The 20,834-nt window shown below is 40.7% G+C and overlaps 1 protein-coding gene across 1 annotated transcript; it reads right to left on the reverse strand.

Moving 5' to 3' along the window:
• Positions 1 to 9,938: 9,938 nt before the first annotated feature.
• IL10RB (interleukin 10 receptor subunit beta) lies at positions 9,939 to 20,170 on the reverse strand. The gene is made up of 7 exons (XM_084524153.1): positions 19,834 to 20,170; positions 18,605 to 18,728; positions 17,161 to 17,330; positions 15,135 to 15,301; positions 13,647 to 13,797; positions 12,906 to 13,063; positions 9,939 to 10,676 (listed from the first exon to the last, which is right to left on the reverse strand). The coding sequence occupies exons 1-7, from the start codon at positions 19,880 to 19,882 to the stop codon at positions 10,464 to 10,466; spliced, it is 1,032 nt and encodes a 343-aa protein (XP_084380279.1). The 5' UTR covers positions 19,883 to 20,170; the 3' UTR covers positions 9,939 to 10,463.
• Positions 20,171 to 20,834: the final 664 nt, after the last annotated feature.

Here is a 20,834-nt window from a genome sequence, read left to right on the forward strand (position 1 = left end):
TCATCTGCTGCAACTGCTGTTATTTACCTGACATTAAGAATCTTTTTTTTTTTTTTTTTTTTTTTTTTAAATTACTATAAAAGTCCTTTTAAAAGAGATTTGAGTCATAAGAATCATATTCTTAGGGACCAGAGAACACTACTGTGCACCCTTCTGATCAGTCACTGAAGACATACGCCAGTCACACAACCCCAAAAGATGTGAGTGCTGGTGTAGTGTTACATTGAAGACAGTCATTAAACGTGCTTCAGGGAACTGCCTATATCTCAGTCATATTCTACTTCCAAGTGTTCCCAAAAAGGTAATGAAGGTGAGATCCTATGAAATCAACATTGTCAGAAATACCAAAATTAAGTTCATAATAAAAATCCAGTACCTATTTTATCTAACTGTGCTTATGAAATCCAGATGCTATTGATTCTTGTTGATGAATGAATGTAAAACCAATTTGTAAAAAAATAACCAACTCAGTGATGTAAAAGGTGCACACCTATCTTATCAAAAAGACTGATGATTAAGAAGAGGCTAATACCATTACAGTGAGGTTATATAAGAGGCTGTGAACAACCATGTCCTTTGAAACACACAGTGTATAATGTTAATTAGAGTGCTACAAGTGCCTGTGCCTAGCACAATTTCTTTAAGGAAAAAATAACTGATGGAGTGTTTAAACCATCAGTATAAAGTTAGTTTCAGGCTTCTATTATTAATTTATTTCCATCAATAGCTATGCAATGCAACAAATACATAACACAGAAGTGTATTTATTATGTAGCAGAACTGAGCAAATAACAGATTTTTTAGGCTGTGAGTACCACTCAGTGGGGGCCATCACAATCACGATATGATGTAGTCAATAGGCCATCGGTGAGGAGAAGCAGTATTGTGATGAAAGCACCAAAGTAGGACACGATCTGTCAGATATCTTCAGCTTCACCACAACTTCCTGTGTAGGTTTGTGTAAACAGGTGTTCTTTAAGACAAAGGCTATTATTTATCCTTTTTTATGAAGCTGTAAAAAAAGTATACTAGTACTGCTGAAGTACCTTTGAAGTCTTAACAAGAGGATTTCAAAGCAATGTTGAACATAGCTGTAGTACTGCCAGTACTTTTTCATAAACGGAATGAAAGGGTGATGATTTTTTATTAGCTTGTAAATATAGAAATGACTTTTTCAGGACACAAGCTTCCCAGTGGCAGCCAATTTTATCATAGAATGTAATTTTCTGTTAGTCCGTTGTTAGTAATTCTCTGGTAATTTTCTAATACTGATATCTTCTGGCCACAGTCCTAACAACAACTAGGGCTCTCTGGATTAGGGAGCTAAATGTCATGTTGTTATGTCCACAGTGCTCGTGGCTGACACCCACCAGGCCTTCTTCACGTTGCACATCACTGATGCTGTGCTCCTTCAGCTGCGGAAGGCACCTCCTGTCTTTCAGGGTCAGACTGAGCCTATACCCCAGCTCTTCCCTACCATGAGATGAGTTTTATTGCGCAGAAACAGCAGACTTCTCCCCAAGGGTTGCGCCTCCTTTTCTGGGAAGTACATGAGTTCAGTGTTTCCTGAAGTGTCTGTCACTTTTTCTGACGCACACGCTCTTATAGGAGGAGTCATGCAGACACCTATGTTCTTTTGTGCCTGCTGCCTGCTGCTGCACAGATATGAGCAACACCTGCAGGTGGCTGCTGGCAGAGTGCTTCACACAGCCTCTAACAGCTTCCTGAGCACCCAAATGCCCTTGAAACCAAGGTAGGGAACAGGCTGTGGGTGCTGGTGGCAGTGCTTTCCACAGGATGAGAGGAAGATGTTGGTCAAGTGAAATTTTTGGTTTCTGAGAGTGTGTGACTGCCAGCTCTTGGCTAGTGCAATCACAAAGTGCAAAAAGCTAAGAGATACACCTAGTACATTTTTTTCTTCGGTCTTAGTGGGAGGAAAATGGTGCCCTTTAAAATTATGAGTTGGCTGCAGGAATTACCCAACATGCATTCTTGCAAGATGTGGAGTATGCTGATACAAAAATGCTGAGGCTAGTTTAAAACATCTATAAGGCAGAGCTGATAATTATAAAGCCTGCTCAGTGATGAAAGCCTTACAGACACAAAACCAAAAACAATCAATCAAACAAACAAAAAACCCAAACTTTTCCTTCTGCACTTCAAGAGAGGGCAGCTACTGAGAGAAGTAACATGTTATACTCTAGCCTGTGGAAGATAAATGCATGGATATAACATGATTTTTAGGAAGATGTATTGCTTGCAGGTCATTTCTGACCTTGAGCCAGATTTATCCTATGATGATTTGTTATCTCGTGTGCAGTTTATAGGAAAATATTTTTTATGGCAAATTACTTATCTAAGTCACATTTCACAATAACCATTGTGCAGTCTAGACCATGAAATGAACTACAACTAGCTTCCTAGTTTCTTACTGCCAGAAATGTTGAATAAGCTGATATAAAAGCGACAAAATTTACAGTTTATGTTCTGCTAAGTTTGAATGCAACTTCCTCACTGGTATTATAGAAGAAAGAAACAGACATTGGTGTTGATAAAATCTGTTAGAAGCTCTATCACCAGCAGACAGGCAACCAAACAGAAGGGAAGACAATGTGCACTCCTGTGGTCACCAAAGTCAATCCTAAAACACACGTGTCACGGAGGAAGCTAAGCCAGGCAGGCTCCACCGAATTTATTTCAGTTGGCTGACAGACAAAGGAGAAATCATTTGCTTGTTTCTTCTCATGTCAGCTCTGGAACAGGATAAAAGAAGCAAATACAGTATTTCATCTTGCTTTAAAAGTATAGAAAGATAGGTTCAGGAAGGAAGGACCTTAGGAAGTCCAGCTCTTTATTGTACAGCCTGAAGGCAGCACCAGTTGTAACTATCTCCTTCCTAATGGGCATTTGTTTTTAGAGTGAGATTTTCTGCCACTTTGGCAGTATCCCCCATTCTTTTTCTATTCTCATCGTTAGAAAACTTTTCCTGATGTCTGTCTTGTTGCAGGCTTGTAACTGCTTTCATGTCAGTCATGGACATAGCAAAGAAACGGTTTATTCCTGTTTTCGAAAGTCCTCCATACATTTGAAAACTATCATTATGTCACCACCAGACTTCTTTTTGACAGGCCGCATAATACCAGTTCTTTTCATCCACCTTCACGGAGCATGGTTTTTGGTCCTCCTGACTTTTCCCAGTACTGGATATAGCTCTTATTAATGCTACATAGTGGGAAGGATTGATTTACATGTTTTGAGGACTGTACTGTGGTTTGTGCAGTCTGTGTGGTATTTGCCTCATTCACAACAGTGAAAAGTTGACTCATTTATAGCCTGACCCATTACAAACCCTGCATTTCTCTCCTTTCACCTAAGCTAATTTTCCTTGTCTGTGGTAAGATGTGGAAAATCTTACTGAAGTCAGAATATGTCCTACTGATTCTGCCTTGTGCAGAAGCTCACTGAGGCACACTGAAACTAATTAAATATTTTTTAAAAAACTTTTTGTTAATACATTCGTATTCTGCAGCTGATTAATAGCTTCTCTACATAGTTTGGAAGCTAAAAATATTACAGGTGAAGTATATAGTCAACAAGACGGCCTGCTTCCTTCCCAGCATGGTGTTTACACATTTGGGCCCTATTTCTACATTTTTTTGGACAAAGTGTGGTTGGATTGCTGTGGTCACATGAAACCCTTGATCGCTTGATAAAAGTAGACTCTTTTCCCCCTTCCAAATAGAGTGGCATGGGTTATAGCAAGTCTATTGTTTAGATTTTTTCCACAAGTATTTTGTCAAGAAATGCAAGTTTTATCTATGTGACGCAAATTCTTCCATCACGTGTTACAAGCAATTTGCTTTTGAGAGTACGCTGTCATTTAGACCAGAGTATTTCACATCAGGAAAAGCTACATAACAGCAGCTGAAGTTTTCTAAAATATTTCCATATCCCTTCTCATTCTAATTCACACTTCAGTCTGACCAACTGGTGCAAAGACACAGCGATCGGACGTTTTCTGATTCTGTTTTCTTCATCTTTGCAGGTTTGTACCCTAGTGGGGATTTTTCCCTGACTTTTGCAGGTACTGTCCAGGACGCGGTTATAGTTTGAGATGAGAACTGATCGGCTACCTTAAGCCTTCCAGATAGAGCCTGTCCTCTACCTTGCAATCCCAACCTCTTTTCCTCCTGCAGCTACTTAATTGGTAAGGTATTCCTCCATGTGGTCCAGGTGGCCAGTCAAAAGCTTCAGCCCCAAGCAGAGGAAGAGATGAGTCCTCTAGGGTAAGGGTTCAGGGGGATATTTCCTGCATTAGCATTTTATTCTCACACTCACGAAGTTCTAGAAAAGCACTGAAGTTCAGCTCTTTCCCTTCTCTTCTGACCCTCCTCACACATTAAGATCTACAAGGACAAAGAAGTTTTGGAGCCAGATATGATACTGCATATCACAAATGCCTTTAGCCACTAGACAGCTGAATAATTTCAGCACACAAGATAACTCAGGTGAATAAAACACAGGTATCTGGTCAGAGCAGTGCAATAGGATTTGGACAGAGGGGTCATCATTTGCACCAACCAGGCACCAGAATGTGGAAAGACTGCTGTCAAGCTGTCTTTTTACAGCCTTGGAAAACCTATCAAGTGTCTTCACAATGCCTAACTATGATATATCTACAGTTTTCATCTTTATAGATAACACTTTGTAATGATCAGCAAGTTGTTCTTGATTAGGGTGAGTTTCAGAGCCTCGTTATATCACCAGTCACATCAGCATGTCTGAAAATCTAACCCACACATGGTTCTGGTTGTGATTTATGCGTGATTTACATAGTCTTTGTAGCTACGTTACTCACACAGATCTGTAAAGGAAGGCCCTGCTCTGAGAACCCTGCAGCCTATTTTTAAAAAGTGAAATGTAAACGCTAGGAGCTGCAAGGGAGTAGGAATGAGAGACAACGAGAGTGTCATGATGTCGAAGGCAACAGGAAAATGGAAGAGCAAATGGAACGAGCAATTCCCAGTATATTGTATGCAGACAAAACTGTGGATTATTTGCAGTACTTTCTGTGAAATAAAAATAGCTATTTTCACCTTTCTTTCCCATGGTGGTACAACAGCAAGGGAAGGAGCCTTGATTTGTACAGATAGTCCATGCTCCTTACTTGATAGCAAGATTACTAGAAAGTTCATTTTGCCTACTAACATTGGTTATTTCCTGACCCACCTCAACAAATATGATTAATTTGATACCACAAATTCTTATACAGTGTTTTTTATTAAGAGAGTGAAGATCAGCTTTTAAAATGATTGTTTCCCTGAGGAGGTACCAGGTGCCTTGTACCACCTGGGATAGCTGTGGGGCCACCCGGTCCCCAGTACCTGTTGGATTCATCCCCGTTCAGTAACACCCTGTCTTCTCCAGACGCTCACATACACTGTCATTATTCTGTTTCAGGCAGCAGCCTTCTTGCAAATGGGTCATTTGGGTCGAAACAGAGGGGATTATTTTTCTAGTGCAGTCTGTCGCTCCACCCTGTGGCCCTAAAGTTTCTTCAGTTCTTATAATTGGCCTAGCAGTATACTGGGGAGGCTCTGGTGGGCAGAGGTGGTCATCTTCATCTAAGCCATCATTACTTGAATCACCCCAAATATTATCACCCCATTCCTCATGTGATACAGTTAGCTTTTGGATTTAAACTATATCAGGGGATCTGGGGGCTTGCATTAACATCATCTCAACGTTTTCCCATAACTTTTGTTCCTTCAAGTGAGCTTCTCAAAATTGTCTTTGCAGTTCTATTTTTATTGATAGTAGCAGGACAGTAGATTCATGTTCCTTTATTTCATTCTTCAAATCTTGCATTTTACTCATTGTTTCTCCTTTTTCTTGACATGCGGCTTCCAGGCATGTCCCCAGCATTTTACAGATTACACCTTTATCTTTCCCATCCTTACTCGAACCTCTAAAAGTGTTTAGCTGCTTTTCTACAGCTTCCCAGGAACACCACTTCTTATGGGCCCTTTCCCCTGGGAAGGTGGGATTGGGGTGAATACTGAGCTTCTGTAAATCCTTGGTGATACTGCTTGCCGTCCTGCTGGTTATGCCAATTAGATTTTACACAACTTTACTGTAGTACCAAGTACAGATTTATTATATACCTTTATAGCAAAGAACAAGGATAGATTATATGATTTTAACAGCACTTTAATACATCTAAGTATTAGTTAATTAACACAATGCTCTAAAGAAATTTGCTACAGTAGCTTAGTTAAAGATTTGTGAATGTCTAGGTTCACCCAAGACTTACTGCAGGGCCCTGGGTGGTTTCTAACTCCAGTTGAGGGCCTCCAAAATACCCCCTAGACTGAATTACTCACCCCACTCCTCAGCATTTGTCGGTGTGGGAGGTTGTTCCCCAAAAGGCTGAGCCCCAAGGGGCACTTCCCCTCAGAGGCGTCCCAGCTCAGGGGGAGATCAAGGGTTGCTGTGGTCCCTGGAGAGCTCCAGGAGGTCTTGCTTGGGATCAGTATTTGTAGGATTGTGAGGCCTTTTGGTCAGTAATTTTCCAGGATTTAGGTCTTTTGCCAATTAGTCTGGGAATCAGGTTGTACAATCCCCTCCTCCTTAGCTGCGATGTGAGGCATTCTGTAGATAACAGAGGAATGATGTCGTGATGGCTTTCCCTTCCATATTTATTAGAAAAAAGTGATTCATATTTATTAAATAAAGTGACTGCCAAGCTCAGATTCCTCACCAGGTTGTTTCCTGGAATGAGCTCTGCCTGGTGCTTCATTGTTAATGAGCCGTCTGATTCAAGGAGCAATCCCATTGAGGCTCACAAGCCTGAGCAAGACTTAAGCCACGTCCAGGAGCAGAGCATACCCACCACACCGTACAGGAGCAGAGTGTGTCTGCCACATGAAGCCCTGTTTTGTTTTTTTTTTTTTTTGTCTGAAGGAGGAGGGCTCTCACCTACAAATGCATTCCTGTCAGGGCTCATTTTTGAACAGGAAGACTCCTGGAGCAAACCAAGCTACAGGTCGGCCTGAAGAAAATATATCTGGGTCACTTTTAGGAGCTCTTAAGAAAGCTCTGAATTACTCTAGAGTGGCACTGCTGCATCTGGCCTTAGCCATGCCCTGCCTTGGTGCCAGTCCCTACTACCTTACGCAGAAAGAAGGAGCACAAGATGTCTGAGAGGTATTCGGATGGGCTAACCCTGCCTAGGAGGATAAAGTAGCCTAGGTTTCATCTGTAGTCAGCAAGGAAGGAGAAACTCTTCCAGAGAAGGGTCTCAACTGGTTGCCTGTCAAACAAGGTATTGATGTAGGGGAGCCTGGGGGATTGGCCTCGAGGCAAGAGTTAGTTTCCAAATACATCACCCCTGGTCACTTAGCCCTTTTGTCTATCCGCGACTGATTTACTGGGCCTTAGCTCATTAAATAAATAAATAAAAAGCATTGGAAAAAAAAAAACCAAAACACTGAAATCCCCCAGAAAAGCTGCTTAGCAAAGTGTGAGTAAAAGCTGGAGAAATTAATAGCTTGGCTTGGCTTTAGTCAGGTTAGTAAGAAATGAGGCGAACAAATATGTCAGAGGTGAGAAGTCAGAAGTGAAAAATGAGCCGGGCTTTCCCTTTCCATAGCGCTGTGAGTTCTCCACATCCTTGTTGCACTGCTCTGTGTTTGTTCTTTGTACTGTGTGGCTGAAATTTCACACAAAGTTCCTTTTATGCGTACTGGAAGAACTTATTTTGTCCACGGCAGGTTCCTTGCACTGTTGTGGATGATGCCTGCTGGAGGTGAGCACTCATGAACACCTGCACCGCAGGTGAACATTTCAGAAATACAGATTGTCACAGTCTTTTTGGTCATAAACCCTGTTCAAGCCCTGTGTCAGAACAGCCAAACTTAGCAAGGAAACTAGGAGTCATCCAAGAAATACAGTGCCTGGTTCAGCAAGTTAAATCTATCTTCTATCTTTCATTAAATGTAGTTTCCCTTGTTCTTCTCTCAATGCACTGAACATCCTTGTTGAGATTTTTCAGGTATTGTACACTTTAGCTACAGGCCTTCCCCTTCTCTTGCTGGCTCTATTATTACACACAACATCTGCCTGCTTGCTTAGGGGACTTCTGTCTCTCCCATCACTGCAGTATCTGCATACCTTGATATTCGTGGAAGAGATGAGGCAATGATAGAACAAGGACAGTGCAACTGGGTGACTGAAGTGGAGGCGAGAAGCCAGGAATGAAACATTAATCACAGTCCTCCAAAAGGTCAACTCATTAACACTCCTTCACGTTTCCTTTATAAACAGCCACACAAACTGTGCTTTACAACAGTGCACAGACAGGACTGTTGGATGCTTCTATGAGTCAAGGGAGAGCAGACAAGCAAGCAGACGTGACTGTCAGCTGGTGCCCTGATTATGAGGTTAGCTCTGGAGGAAATTAGACTTCAGGCACAAGACAATCTAATCAGAATTTCACAGGATGTCTCTCCACCCATTCAGGATAGTCTTTACAAAACATACTCTGCATCAGCACCTTCATTTCTGCTCTTCGTGGCATACAAGCTCCTTGTACGACCACATGCTCCTTATTAAAAAGTTACACAAGGCTATCAAGACAAAGCCTGCCTTTCTTCACATTTGAACAGGCTGAAAGAGGAACAGCCTTTCTCTCTCCTCTCTTGTGACACCACAACAACTGGTATCAGCAAAGACACGAGGGGAAACACTTCCTCTTTTTAGATGGGGAAAGCCAAACCCTCAAGATTTCAGGCTATGTTCCTATGCAGATTCTTCCTGCTTTAATCTAAGAAGACCGTATCTCTGAATAACCAAGGTTTTTATTTTTAGGTTGGGTTTTACCAGCGGGTCTGTGATTAGGTGGCACAGCACATGGGACAGCCCTATCTGTACCCTCATCAAAACCTTTGAACCCATTGATTGACTTCAGCCACTGCTGAGAGACAGTAACTTTGTGTTCTTCCATGAAAATTAGCAGTCAGATAGTCAAAAGAGGCTCCCCTAAAAACCAGGAAAAGGTAGCGAAATTTCAACTCTCTTCTGACATCAGCTGGCCAGCGAACTAGCACATGCATCAGTCATAGGAGCTGTGCTATGTGATAGCTTAGCAACTTACTGAAGAAGTTGCTACCATGAAAAGAGGGATAAGGAACACACAGCTACATTTTTGTGGTGGAGAGGGCTAGCACTCACAGAATAGCTTTGGTGTGAGGTGAACAAGAACATCAGTGAACCAAGATGTTTTAAAAAACACAGCAAAAATGATTTCCCATATCCCAAATGGTTAATTAAAATAAAGTATGATGAAAATTAAGGAGTGCAGAAAAAGCTAGTGGAGATTATGTATAGCTGGCTGGTACAAGGAATCAATATCTGTTCTCCTCCTGTTTTCTTCCTGCAACAGTTCCTAAGATGTCAATATTTATGCATTAAATAACAGACCTCAAAGCTATAGCCCAAAATGTTGTGATTTCCATATCATATTACACTTTACACACAATTTCATTTGTAACAAGTCACTTTTTCTGCCAATTTAATTTTTCACTGTCATTTTCATGTAATAATATATACAGTAAATTGCATCACTCAAAGCGTCACACTTCACGCCCTGCTGTTGGTGTGGACATAACCTTGACACAAAGCAGCAGATCAATAAAGGTGAGAGTGCATTATGTAATGTGTAACATCCACCTGGGTTTACTTTTAACTCCCACTTCAGCTGCAAAGTTTTCCACAGACTTCAGTGGACTCTGGATTAGGCAGGCAAAGTTTAGTAAGAAGCTGCAGGGCAGAAGCTCAGGGGACTGAATGATACCTGAAGAGAGGGCTACCTGGCAGCGTACTGGTACGTTCCCATTATCCTTAGCAATGACATAAATAACATTTGCAACTCAAAACACTGAATATTCCTGTTTGTTTTATTATGTTGGTACACAACTTACCATGCTTGACTTTATAATCTGGCATGAAGTTAAAAAAAAACAATAGAAAGATTACACCACTAAGGATATATTAAGAAATATACGCAACTTCTCATTAAAAAAATAAGTCCAATCAACTCTTTCTTTGGAAAATATAATCTTCTTTTACAAACCTTTTACAGTATGCCATTTTTGATTAGCTTTCACAATAAATAGTCCATCAGTTACATTAGCTAGTATCATGTATCTGATACATGCTTTTAAATTAATGTCATAATGTAGTCCTAGGTATTGCTACAACTGAACAGTGAGCCACTAAAAACAGTGGCAAAAATACATATAATTTAACTCCTCATCTATAGTGAAGTTTCTTGCACCTTAAAAATTAATGATTGTATTCAGAGCTTCACGTATGAATTTCAGGTGTCTTAAGAACGCAGCAATAAGATAAACTTCAACAGCCTTTGCTTTTCTTTCAACCTGACTGAAGTATGAGGAGTGTATTTAGTTCCTTTCTGAAGCTGGTAATATATTTGAATCAGAAACTTCTTGTTCAGAGTCCTGATGGTGCTCTGTTGTTTTGCTGGCCTCATCCACAGTCTCATCACTTGGAGTTTTAGATTCCTCTGAAACGACGGTTAGTTTGTCATAAAAATGATGCTCTTCTTGGGGAAGCGGAGAAAAAAACTGCGAACCGCTAGGAGGCTTGCTCAAAAACTGTGAAGGAAAGAGAAAATGAGAAGTAAGCTGTGCCAGCCATCCCCATCCCATTTACTTAGAAATCTTTTACATTGCTTTCCCACATGATCAAGCTTTCTCAGTCCTCAGAAGTCACAGTGGTGACAACATAGTAACCTCTTTGCTCATTTCAGTGTCCTGTGCAAGACTTGGGAGCAAGTCAAAAATGTCTTTATTTGGAAGAACATACTGTGGGATCAGCAATTTCTTTGGAACATAACCTTTCTTAAAAAAATCTACTTAGGTTTTTGTTTGGAAAGAAAAACTAAAGACAGCGAACTCACTGTAGGTGAAGTAGTTCACAGAGAGATTTGCAGAATAGCTCCAAGAGATGTGAATCATCCCTACCAGATCAGAGAGCTGCTAGCTGAGACATCGAAGAGAGATGCTTTAAATGTCAACATAAAACATGACTGTTTAAACAAGTAAAGGACATGGAGGGAGATTTGCAGAGCTACACAGTTCTGTGAGAAAGATGACTTAATTTTGGTACTGAAATATCACAGCTTCCTCCCACTCCATGTTCTATTGATAAGATGGAATCAGCCTCCAGAATCACAGTCCTAACAGGATGTCATGACTGTATTTTGAATGCCAACACAAGGATAGCACACCTACTCCACACAGTAATAACATGTCAACCACTGATTTTGGCAGCTCATGGGGCAGTTCAATTTATTGGTAGCAGCTAGATGAGTAAAACTTCATTTTGTTTCTGTGACCTGAACCTTGTCACCTATGCTTTTAATGCATTTTACATATAATAAACTGCTTTAGCAGGAGTCCTGTTCACTATAATTAAACAAACAAAAAAACCTACGCTAATATGGTTACTAGAAGACTTTTTTTTCTGGCAAGCTCTGATTTGAAATGTTGTGTCAGTAACCTGCACTCTCAAGTGTTTGTGCAGTTAAGCCACTGCCTTTGATAAGTGTCATTATACTTAAGTATGACTGACCTTTATTAACCAGTATCAGCCACTCACACAAAATGAAGATTGCTCACAGGTTTCGCACAAGAAAAGGAGAAAATGAAGTTTGACCTTATCCTGCAGAGATCAGAGGAATTCTGCCTTCACAGCAGCAGAGCCCCAGGTTCAGCAAGTTACTGTGTGCTGAATGTGTGCTTAACTTGATGTGCAAGATGATTGCTAAGGCAGCTGCAAAGCCTTAGTGTGCTAATAATCCCTGAACAAGTCAAAATGGAAGACTGAAGAGAAACTGTAGGAAATTTAGAAGAGTGTGAGTTAGCAACTTTAGCGTATGTAACATTCTGTATAGTCTTGTTTCTTGGAAGAGATTGTGACACAGCATTTAAGTTGCTAAAGGGGTAACAAGGTCAGTGGTATTCCCCCAAAGTAATGGTTAATGTTCATTGGTCTTATTGATCGATTACTTCTTGAATTTTCAGATTTCAGTAAACTCTTTGCTCAAGTTGAGTTTTAGTACATACATGAAGGAACTTTGTTTCAAAACAGATGTACAATTTTAAGTGCAAAATGAGACAGTGGAGACCGATCACAGTTGCTCACTATCTAAGAAGAGGAAATAGAGGTTAACACCTGTTATTCTCTCACTTGAAAATGCAAGAAAACATCCTGTTTCTAAGCCATATAAAGCTTCACACTGAGAATTATGCAATTGCTTTAGGAATAAAAGTCTGTGCCAAGTGTTTAAATTGGTCAGCTTTTAAGTATTTTGGACCATTCTGTATTTTACAGTTTATTATACTGTTCGGTATACTTCAAAAGGCAGTCTGATTGCAACACTCTACCTCTGTTTACGCAGTGACAGAACTTGATGAAAAAACTGGTAAAATTCATGCAAAATTTAAAACCTTACAATGTGAGAAATTAAACATTAGACAAACTAATTTCTACCACCTTGCTCACATTGAGAAGTACCTTTGTCAGTTATTTCCCCACCAAATTTCAGGACTTCATCATTTACACCTATTCGAATGATTCTCAGAAGTTCTACCATACACAACCATACAAAAGCAGGTAACAGAAGGGGTTCTTCTAACCCACCTACCAATAACCACCTTTCCTCTTTATAGTCTAAAAGCCCCTCAGATGGCTAACAATCAGGTGCAGATGAAAGAATGCAAAATAAAAGACATTTGAAAGGTTTGGCCACAGAGAAGCTTTGAAAAGCAGACAGTTCTACCAAAGATGCTGATTTTAATTGTATAAGGTAGAATACAAACCTCTTTCAAGTGTTGTGGGAAAACATATGAAGGGCAGAAGACATGTTTGGTGAATCGATATAGATACAAGAAGCAAAAGAAACAGACAGGAACAAGTATTATAAAAGCCAGCATTGATCCTAAAAGAAGAGTCACAATTATCCACACAGGAGTTACACCTGCAAAGACAGAAGAAAAAATATTAGAACTGTGATTAATTTCTGTACATACTCTTTACAAATTATCACTTTTGGGGAAAGTGAATAAAAATTATTTTAAAAATTGTCTTCATTATTGATTAATGACTGCTGCGTATTACAGAGAAAAAGTCTCGTGGCCTAGCCTCACAACAGACACTGGCAATATGTAATATGAAGTCCAATTCCTTTCTCAGCTACAAGCATGTGGAACAAAAGCTTTCATACAATAGTGAGTAAAACTCACATTAAAGGAAATTCAGAAACACTGAGTGATCAGTGAAGAGCCTGGGCTCCTTTTAGCTCTTATCTTCAGAGTACGAGCAACACAGAGACCTCCACAGAGGAATGATTGTGACCAGTGCCCAACTGGTTGTAGCTTTCACTTAGTTTCTAACCCCTCAGTTCCAAAGGTGCACATGTATTAACCAACAAACAGTACTAAAATAAGAAATACCAATTTTTGGAAGGTTTACACATTACACTGATTTTCATTTTGAACACCTTTTGGCATTGCCTAACTCAGTACCACGTTTATAACAATTCTTATGCTCCAGATTATTACCGTTGTGGGTGGTCTGCTCACAAAGCTCTTGACTCAATTCCCCCGTTTTGTTCCACTCAGGAATAACTGCTTGCACTTGAATACAGTATACTGTCCATGGCTCCAACTGAGATAATATTTCTGAGTTATGCTTAGTATCTATGTGAATTACCTAATAAAAGAGAAGAATACAAAAAAAAAGAAAAGGAAAGCTTAGTGAATAGGCTAAATAATTAAAATGAATTTTAGTATGATAAACCCTAACAGCTTACAGCTGCAGTGTGAATCAAGCTTTTCAAGGCAGACTGAAATGCCCTACCAATACCAAATAACTGCTAATTCTACACTGATTTCACCTGTGGTTAGAGTGTGAGACCACTCATACCACTGACTTCGGGTGTTTCTAGCTGCATCAGTAAAGTTATAGGTTAGAGATGTCATTAATGAGATGCTTGCAGAGAGAAACAAGCGCCTCACCAAAGGAGGCATCCTCTTTAGAGAAACAACCTATGAAGCTACATAGCCTACCCTTTTGCCTCTCTGATCATGATGGGAAATTTCCCAGACTCATTCTGAAGCATTACAAGCACAGTTTCTAACTGAAGTTCTCACTTTCCGTGGGTACATTTCTTAAGTTTGCATCCCATATGCAGCAATACCTTTGTTTCTTGTAACTTTGGAATTGAAAAGCAGTAGGGGATTGGGGAATTGAAGGTCCCTTGTTTTCCGGAATTGAATGGCAAGAAATCTTGCAGGGTAACAAATACAAAACAAGAACTGTATGTAGTGGAGCCCTGTTAGATACAAATAGTACTGATGTACACAGCTCTAATTGTTCTGTGACTAATAGCTTCCAGTAAAGCGACTCCTCCTTTTCTGTAATACAACTTATGACCTTAAATAATTAATACATTTCATGATCTTTCACCATGCATTCTGTACGGAGAGGTCTTTCGAGCTGAGTAACACATCTGTCTGTGGAAAAGGCTGTCTGTCAGACAAAGAAGGCAAATTACAACTCACAGAAAGTGATGAGGTAAAAGGTGAAGGGCAGCAACCACAGTAACAGCAGGCTGCTGCCACAGTGGTATTCAAAGCTCAGAGTTCCACAAAGAGCACCAATTCTCGAATAACATGAGACTTGAATCTAAATCAGCTTATCTCCATATTCACATGACTGATGCATCTAAGCTTACCTGTGGTTATTAGGTGTGAAGTACACAGCTTTGGTGGGGATCACCGCATCACTAACTGAGGGAATGAACTCTCATAATGAAGCACTTCTTTCTACTTACGGAAAGAGCAAATTATATCCACGCTACTGTTCAGCTACACAACTACCCGCTGTTTTGCTCCAAATCCAAGTAGTAAAGACTAGGCTTTATTACACTGTAAATAGTAGGGATACATTTTTATTTCAACACTGTTAGTTTTTGAAACTTCATCACTTCACCAAGAAAACAACGTCTCAATTTCAGAGAGTCACAACACCCAGGAATCAGAAGTTACCTCTGTATTTCTGCCCTTCTTCCAGTACAGCAATCTGTAGTGCCACGAGCCATAATATTGCCTTAAGGACCACCTGTCATGTTCGCGTTCAGCAACAGGGCCTGTGAAATCCACGTGCAGAGACCCCGACTCAGACTTCACTTTTACATCAGGTGGCCCAATGATTGCTACATAGGACAATGGTGGAAGAGATGAAAGAGCAGAATTCAGTTTCTTGTTGTTTCCAAGTTGAGTTTTCATACAACCTATGACAACTCATGCTTTAAATCATTTCATATATTAGAATAAAGTAATTTCCTGCCATGGGTCAGGCAAAAATAAAGCATTTCTTTATTGAACTGGTCTTCAGAGGGATTTGTTTTTGCAAGTTATGTATCCCATATACCCAATTAACACAGTTCTCTTTCGCCAGCTGTGGGTACCCCTGGGGGAGGAGGAAGGACTGTTTCTATAAGTTATGTCTCACTTCTCCTCCTGAGCCAAGCTGCTGCAACATCTGTCTAGGAAAGGAAGAACTCAATATACGGATCATTTTGCATTCCTTGACAAATGTGTGTTTAATTAAAACAATGTATTTTTCTGAAACATAAATTAATGTAGTGCTCAAGAATATGTTTTTGAACTTGTGAAATATGATGTGAGGAGGTTCTTGGTTACTCTTGTTTTCTTAGGCTATCCCTACAATGCAGTGTGGAATTTTTTAAAGCAAAAAAACAACACTGCAACACCAGAAATTATAACACTACAAGGAATATCAGACATTTTTATCATGATCCCTTGCTCAGATCAGCTATGACAACATGAAAACCTCCGTGCCTTCCTCGGAGGTTTGGCCAATTGGCCAGTACTCCCAGATCTTTCTTTCCAACTAGTTTTATAACCACACTTTTCCAGTTCAAAAATAAACTGCCTTTCAAAAGCCAAGCTTGTTCTGAAGCCTATGCTCTCTTTCAAATGAATGTCAGATTACAACTGTTAATGATTTATACATTTGATCTCTGGTCTGTAAACCCATCTGTATTTTTTTATTGTATTTTACTTTCTTTGGATGTAATTTATACTTGTAACGTTTGATATATCTACTTTTTTCTGTGCTATGTTCCAGAGCTTCTGTTCTAGGCAGATTAAATTATATCAATATTACACTTCCAGGGAGAGAACCAATAAAAGCATTTTGAAAAACAAGGCTGTAAATGGCAATATTACAGTCTGAAATCCAAGGAAGAAAATGGTGAAATTCAAACAAACGAAGGCTGAGCAAGTGAGAAAGGATCTTAAGCAGTGCTTCTCAAAGACAAAGTGTTACAAAAGCTTCCGGCATGGTTTTGTAATAACAGCTGTGAGGAGAAAAAAGCCTTGGGTAAAATCAGTCTACAAGAATTTGATTTTGCTCATGAACACAGTAAAAACATAAAAAATAAAGAATACTCATTAGTAAAAACCACTCCCTCATTCCCATGCTCAGATGAAAGCAGCATGTAACAGCTCTGCATTCTAATATGAGGTAATATTTAAACAACTGTTCACAAAAGGCTGTAAAGCTTCACTAAGAATGGCAATATTATGCAATGAAGATTAGTTCTTGACTGACAACTAAACTTCTGCTGAGAGTTTTATCCCTTAATAATTTTTATTATTAAGAAACCTTTTTGCCTGGCACAGCAACGATGATGAAAGTAATTGAACTTTTTTTGATATGCAGGAAGTCTGAATCTTTGAAGAAAATCTCTTCCTGGCTAAAAAATGTAAACAATCCCTTATACTAAGCGAAAAAAATACCATTTTTTAAGAGCCTCTTTACTGAGGTTTCAGGTACCAGTACTAACATTTAGGTGTAATAGTGAATCTGCTGTGCTTTCTGACAGCAACTGCTGCCTTCACAAAATAAGTGTTGCAATGAAGATTTTATAGTTCAGCTTAAGTACATTTAAAATGATCTTTATGCTACAGATTTTCTTCTGTTGCAAATTGTGAAGGTGCATCAATAGCAGACAATATTTTCACGGAAGATTAGAAAAAGGCTTACTGTCATCCATTGGCCTAAATGTGATGACTGCCCAGTTTGAATGTTTATCTTCTGACTCCGCTCTGACCCGTAACTCGTAGTCTCCATAAAAAGACAGAGAAGAGACGTCGCACTCTGTGACACTCAAATTTGTTCTCAAATTTTTAAATTTGTCTTTAGGCAAATTGACGCTATGTGGAAAAGGAAAAACAAACAAACACACACATAAATAATGTGTACATTATAAAATTGACAAATTATCTTTCCTCTCAATGAACTAGAAAAGTGACATGCCTTAGTGGTGTTTCTTAAAATGCAGTTATGACTCGTGAACAAGTTACAAATGTGTACAGATAGATTAAGCATTTTCTGTGTATCGATAAATTAGTGATAAATTTGGAGATTAAGATTATGACTCAGTAAACAGATACCCTTTTCTTGACAGTGGTTAAAAAACTTGATTCAACAGACGGTAGATATTAAACAAGACTACAAATATTAGACAATATCACTGTGCATGGCTTTGCTTTGTTCAGATCCTTTGGACATGCACTCAAGGAAAAGCTAGGGAAAACAGAGCCCAAGAGCTGAACCATTTAATAAAAGATGACATTATTTGTTTTGCTTCACAAGTCCAGCTGGGAACGTAGCGGTCAACAGGTAACTGCTACCAGAACTCAAAAATCTTTTGACCAAGATGGCCTGGGCCCTGACTTGGGGGATTTCTTCTCTGCCTGCACTGCTTGAGGGTGCCATCTACCCAACTTTATCTCCCATCCTGCCTTTGCAATAGAATTCAGCCATTAGCAGGAGAAATTTGGCCCAAGACAAGGCTTTCTTGTCAAGCACTGCGGTATGCCGCAGACACACCTGTGGCAGGAAAGACCATCTCGGAAGGACACAGTGGAAAAAACAGTTCAAAACTAAGTCACCAAACCTGACAAAAGGAGACCTCAGAAAACATGTCCTGAGCTTAGAGGCATTCGGCTGAAGAGCCATGGCCTGCAGATTGTCAGGCGTTTCTATGAAGGACACAAACAAGCAGCCTGCACCAGTGGCAAAGCACAAAATGCTGCTGGGGGTGAGAGACCAGATAAGGTCCTAATTCAACAGCCAATAGTCCTGCTTAACATGTGATGGCTACATGGCAGAGAAAAACAAAACCAGCCAACATTAAAATATGTTTCCAGTTCAAAAAAAGTATGTAGAAAACTTTTGGGTGTGAAATGTATAGCTAAGTAAAAGGCAGAGGTATTTTCTTAGAAGATGTGCCTCTCACAAGCTAAAGGAAAAGTACAGCTACCTATCTTGTTATAAGAGAGGGAAGAAATCAATCACCTGCAGCTGGAAAATATGAATTTATGAATTTCTGTGACAGCTACAGATAGGTACTTAAAAGAAATGCAAAAAAAAAAAAAAAAAAAAAAGTGTAAAAAAAAAAAAAAGACAACTCCACCAGACTTACCTCTTAGACTGGACAGTATAACTTAAACGGCCTTTCTGAAACCTAGGTGGATCCCACATTAAAATGCTCTGAAGATTAACTGAATTAATCCTTGCATTTTGGGGTTTGGGCACTGTTCCAGAAACTGTTAGGGCAATCAACAACAAACAAAAATCTTAGTATGCGTTCCTCCAGTGACTTCTCAGTCATCCAAAACATAAACACTGCCTTCTTTTCCTTCAGGCCTCAGCCTTTTTTTTTTTAAATTTATTTTTAAATAGACTTTAATACAGGCTAGACACATCCCAACAATCATGCAACAAAAGCTTACACAACAAAACCAAATTAGCTAGCCCCAACGACTTCCAGTAAGTACTGCCTTATGACACCACAGCTTATTATGAATGAGCTGCTCGTTGCTGACTAAGACTTCGTGCCGATCGGGCTACGTGCACGAGCTTTCACTGAGACTGGCAAGGCACAATTTTTCTAAGTAGTGCTCTGGTAGTACTATGGCAAAACACTGATGTGTGGATTGCATATATATGCATTTTTTTCCTGAAGAGGACCATGGTCTTTCTATGTAGGACTGGGCATAAGATTAAAAGAATTAAAAAAATCTTCGCTATATCATTGCTACGTGGATTAGTATTGACATTTAAAACGCTTTACTCGTTCTGTTTAATGACCACCCTCTTAAAAAGGAGAGAGAAGCGCGAAGTGCCCTTGAAGACGAGAGGTCTATTAAATATATAACACCAATAAACGTGTCGGTAACCAGCACTCGTTATAAGCGATGGAAACAAGGTGATTTTGCTTTAGTGAAACTGAATAAAGGAAGTCCTAAAACAGCACAGCTAGCCAGTCCACTACCTCGATTAAGCCCTTTTAACGCTACTGCTGACACCGAAGCCAAAGCAGAAGGGACTTCGCCCCGCTTCTGCAACACACCTGACCAAGGCAAACACGCCCCAGCGGGCCAGACCATTGCTCAGAGCACACAGGAGCAAGCCCTGACGCGGCACACGGTGTGAAAACACACAAATCCCCCAAATAACCCGGTAACGCGGGGTCGTGCGGGGCGCAGAGCCCGAGCCTCCTGCCTCCTCTCCCACCCGCGGATCCCCGGCGGCGCTTTGCGGGACCCCCCCCCCCCCCATTAAAGGTCCGGGGCGGGGAGGAGCCCAAATCCCCAGCCGAAACCGCGGCTCCGTCCCCACCCCGCGACAACCGGAGCCCCCCGGACTCACCGTAGAGCAGGAGGCAGGCGCTGAGGGCGCCCCGCAGGGCGCCGGCCATTTCGGCTGCCACCCTCCCTCCGTCCCTCCGTCAGGCGCTGAGGCGCCGCCGCGCCATGGCAGCGGGGCGGCCCCGGCTCTCTTCCTGAGGGCGGGCCGGACACCGCTCGTCACGCCTTCCCCTCAGGAGAGCAGGCAGCCCCTCACGGCGCTGAAAAGCCCTTTTTTATTGTAAAATCAATGAGTTTCGGCGACTCCTCGGCTCTAGGGAGCGTAGTGGGGACGCAGCGGGGCAGCTGAGGAAAGGGGAGGCAGGTGGGGCGGTGCGGTGGGGAAATAAATATTGGTTAACAGGCGTCAGAGGAAGCAGGGCAGCAAACATCGTTACCAGCAACAGGAATGTTACCTGAGGAAAGGTTCATCTTTTGAGTTCAGGGCCAGGCCTGCAGAGATGCCTGTGCCACTTCCACCATAACATTCAGCATCCCAATCGGAACAGTTCTCCCAGCTGAAAATGCCAGTTCTTTGTGAAGGCTTAGCGCGTTTGTTTCTGGCCCCTTGATCCCCTCCTGTTACTAACTAAACAGGGATACAACATAGTTTGCTGCTTTTCCTCAGGTAGACACGGGTCCTCTGCCTTCACTTACCTATGAGCAGTTCCACTGGCTTCTACCATTGTGGAGAGGTTTATACGAATTGTGCCTTAGGAAACAGCAGTGTATTACAGGGTCTCTGTGAGTAGAAGTTTCATCCAACTAATTCTATACATCTACAAATACTTTAATTAAGATCCAGCTTGCCACATATTTGCACCTTCTAGTTCTTAAAAGTAGCACAGCAGAGTGTACTACAACATTTTAGAAGTTACTCTCAGCTATCCTGACCAAAGGAATGCCTGCCAGCCATATCAACCAGGAACTGCTATGCTAGTAGGCAGAAAAGTAGTATATATGTGGACCAAAACAAGGCAAAAAGAGCTGTTTGGCTACAAGATACCTAAAACCCTTCCCCCA

Source organism: Aythya ferina (genome assembly GCF_964211825.1).
Source record: "Aythya ferina genome assembly, chromosome: 1".
Lineage (NCBI taxonomy): Eukaryota > Metazoa > Chordata > Aves > Anseriformes > Anatidae > Aythya > Aythya ferina.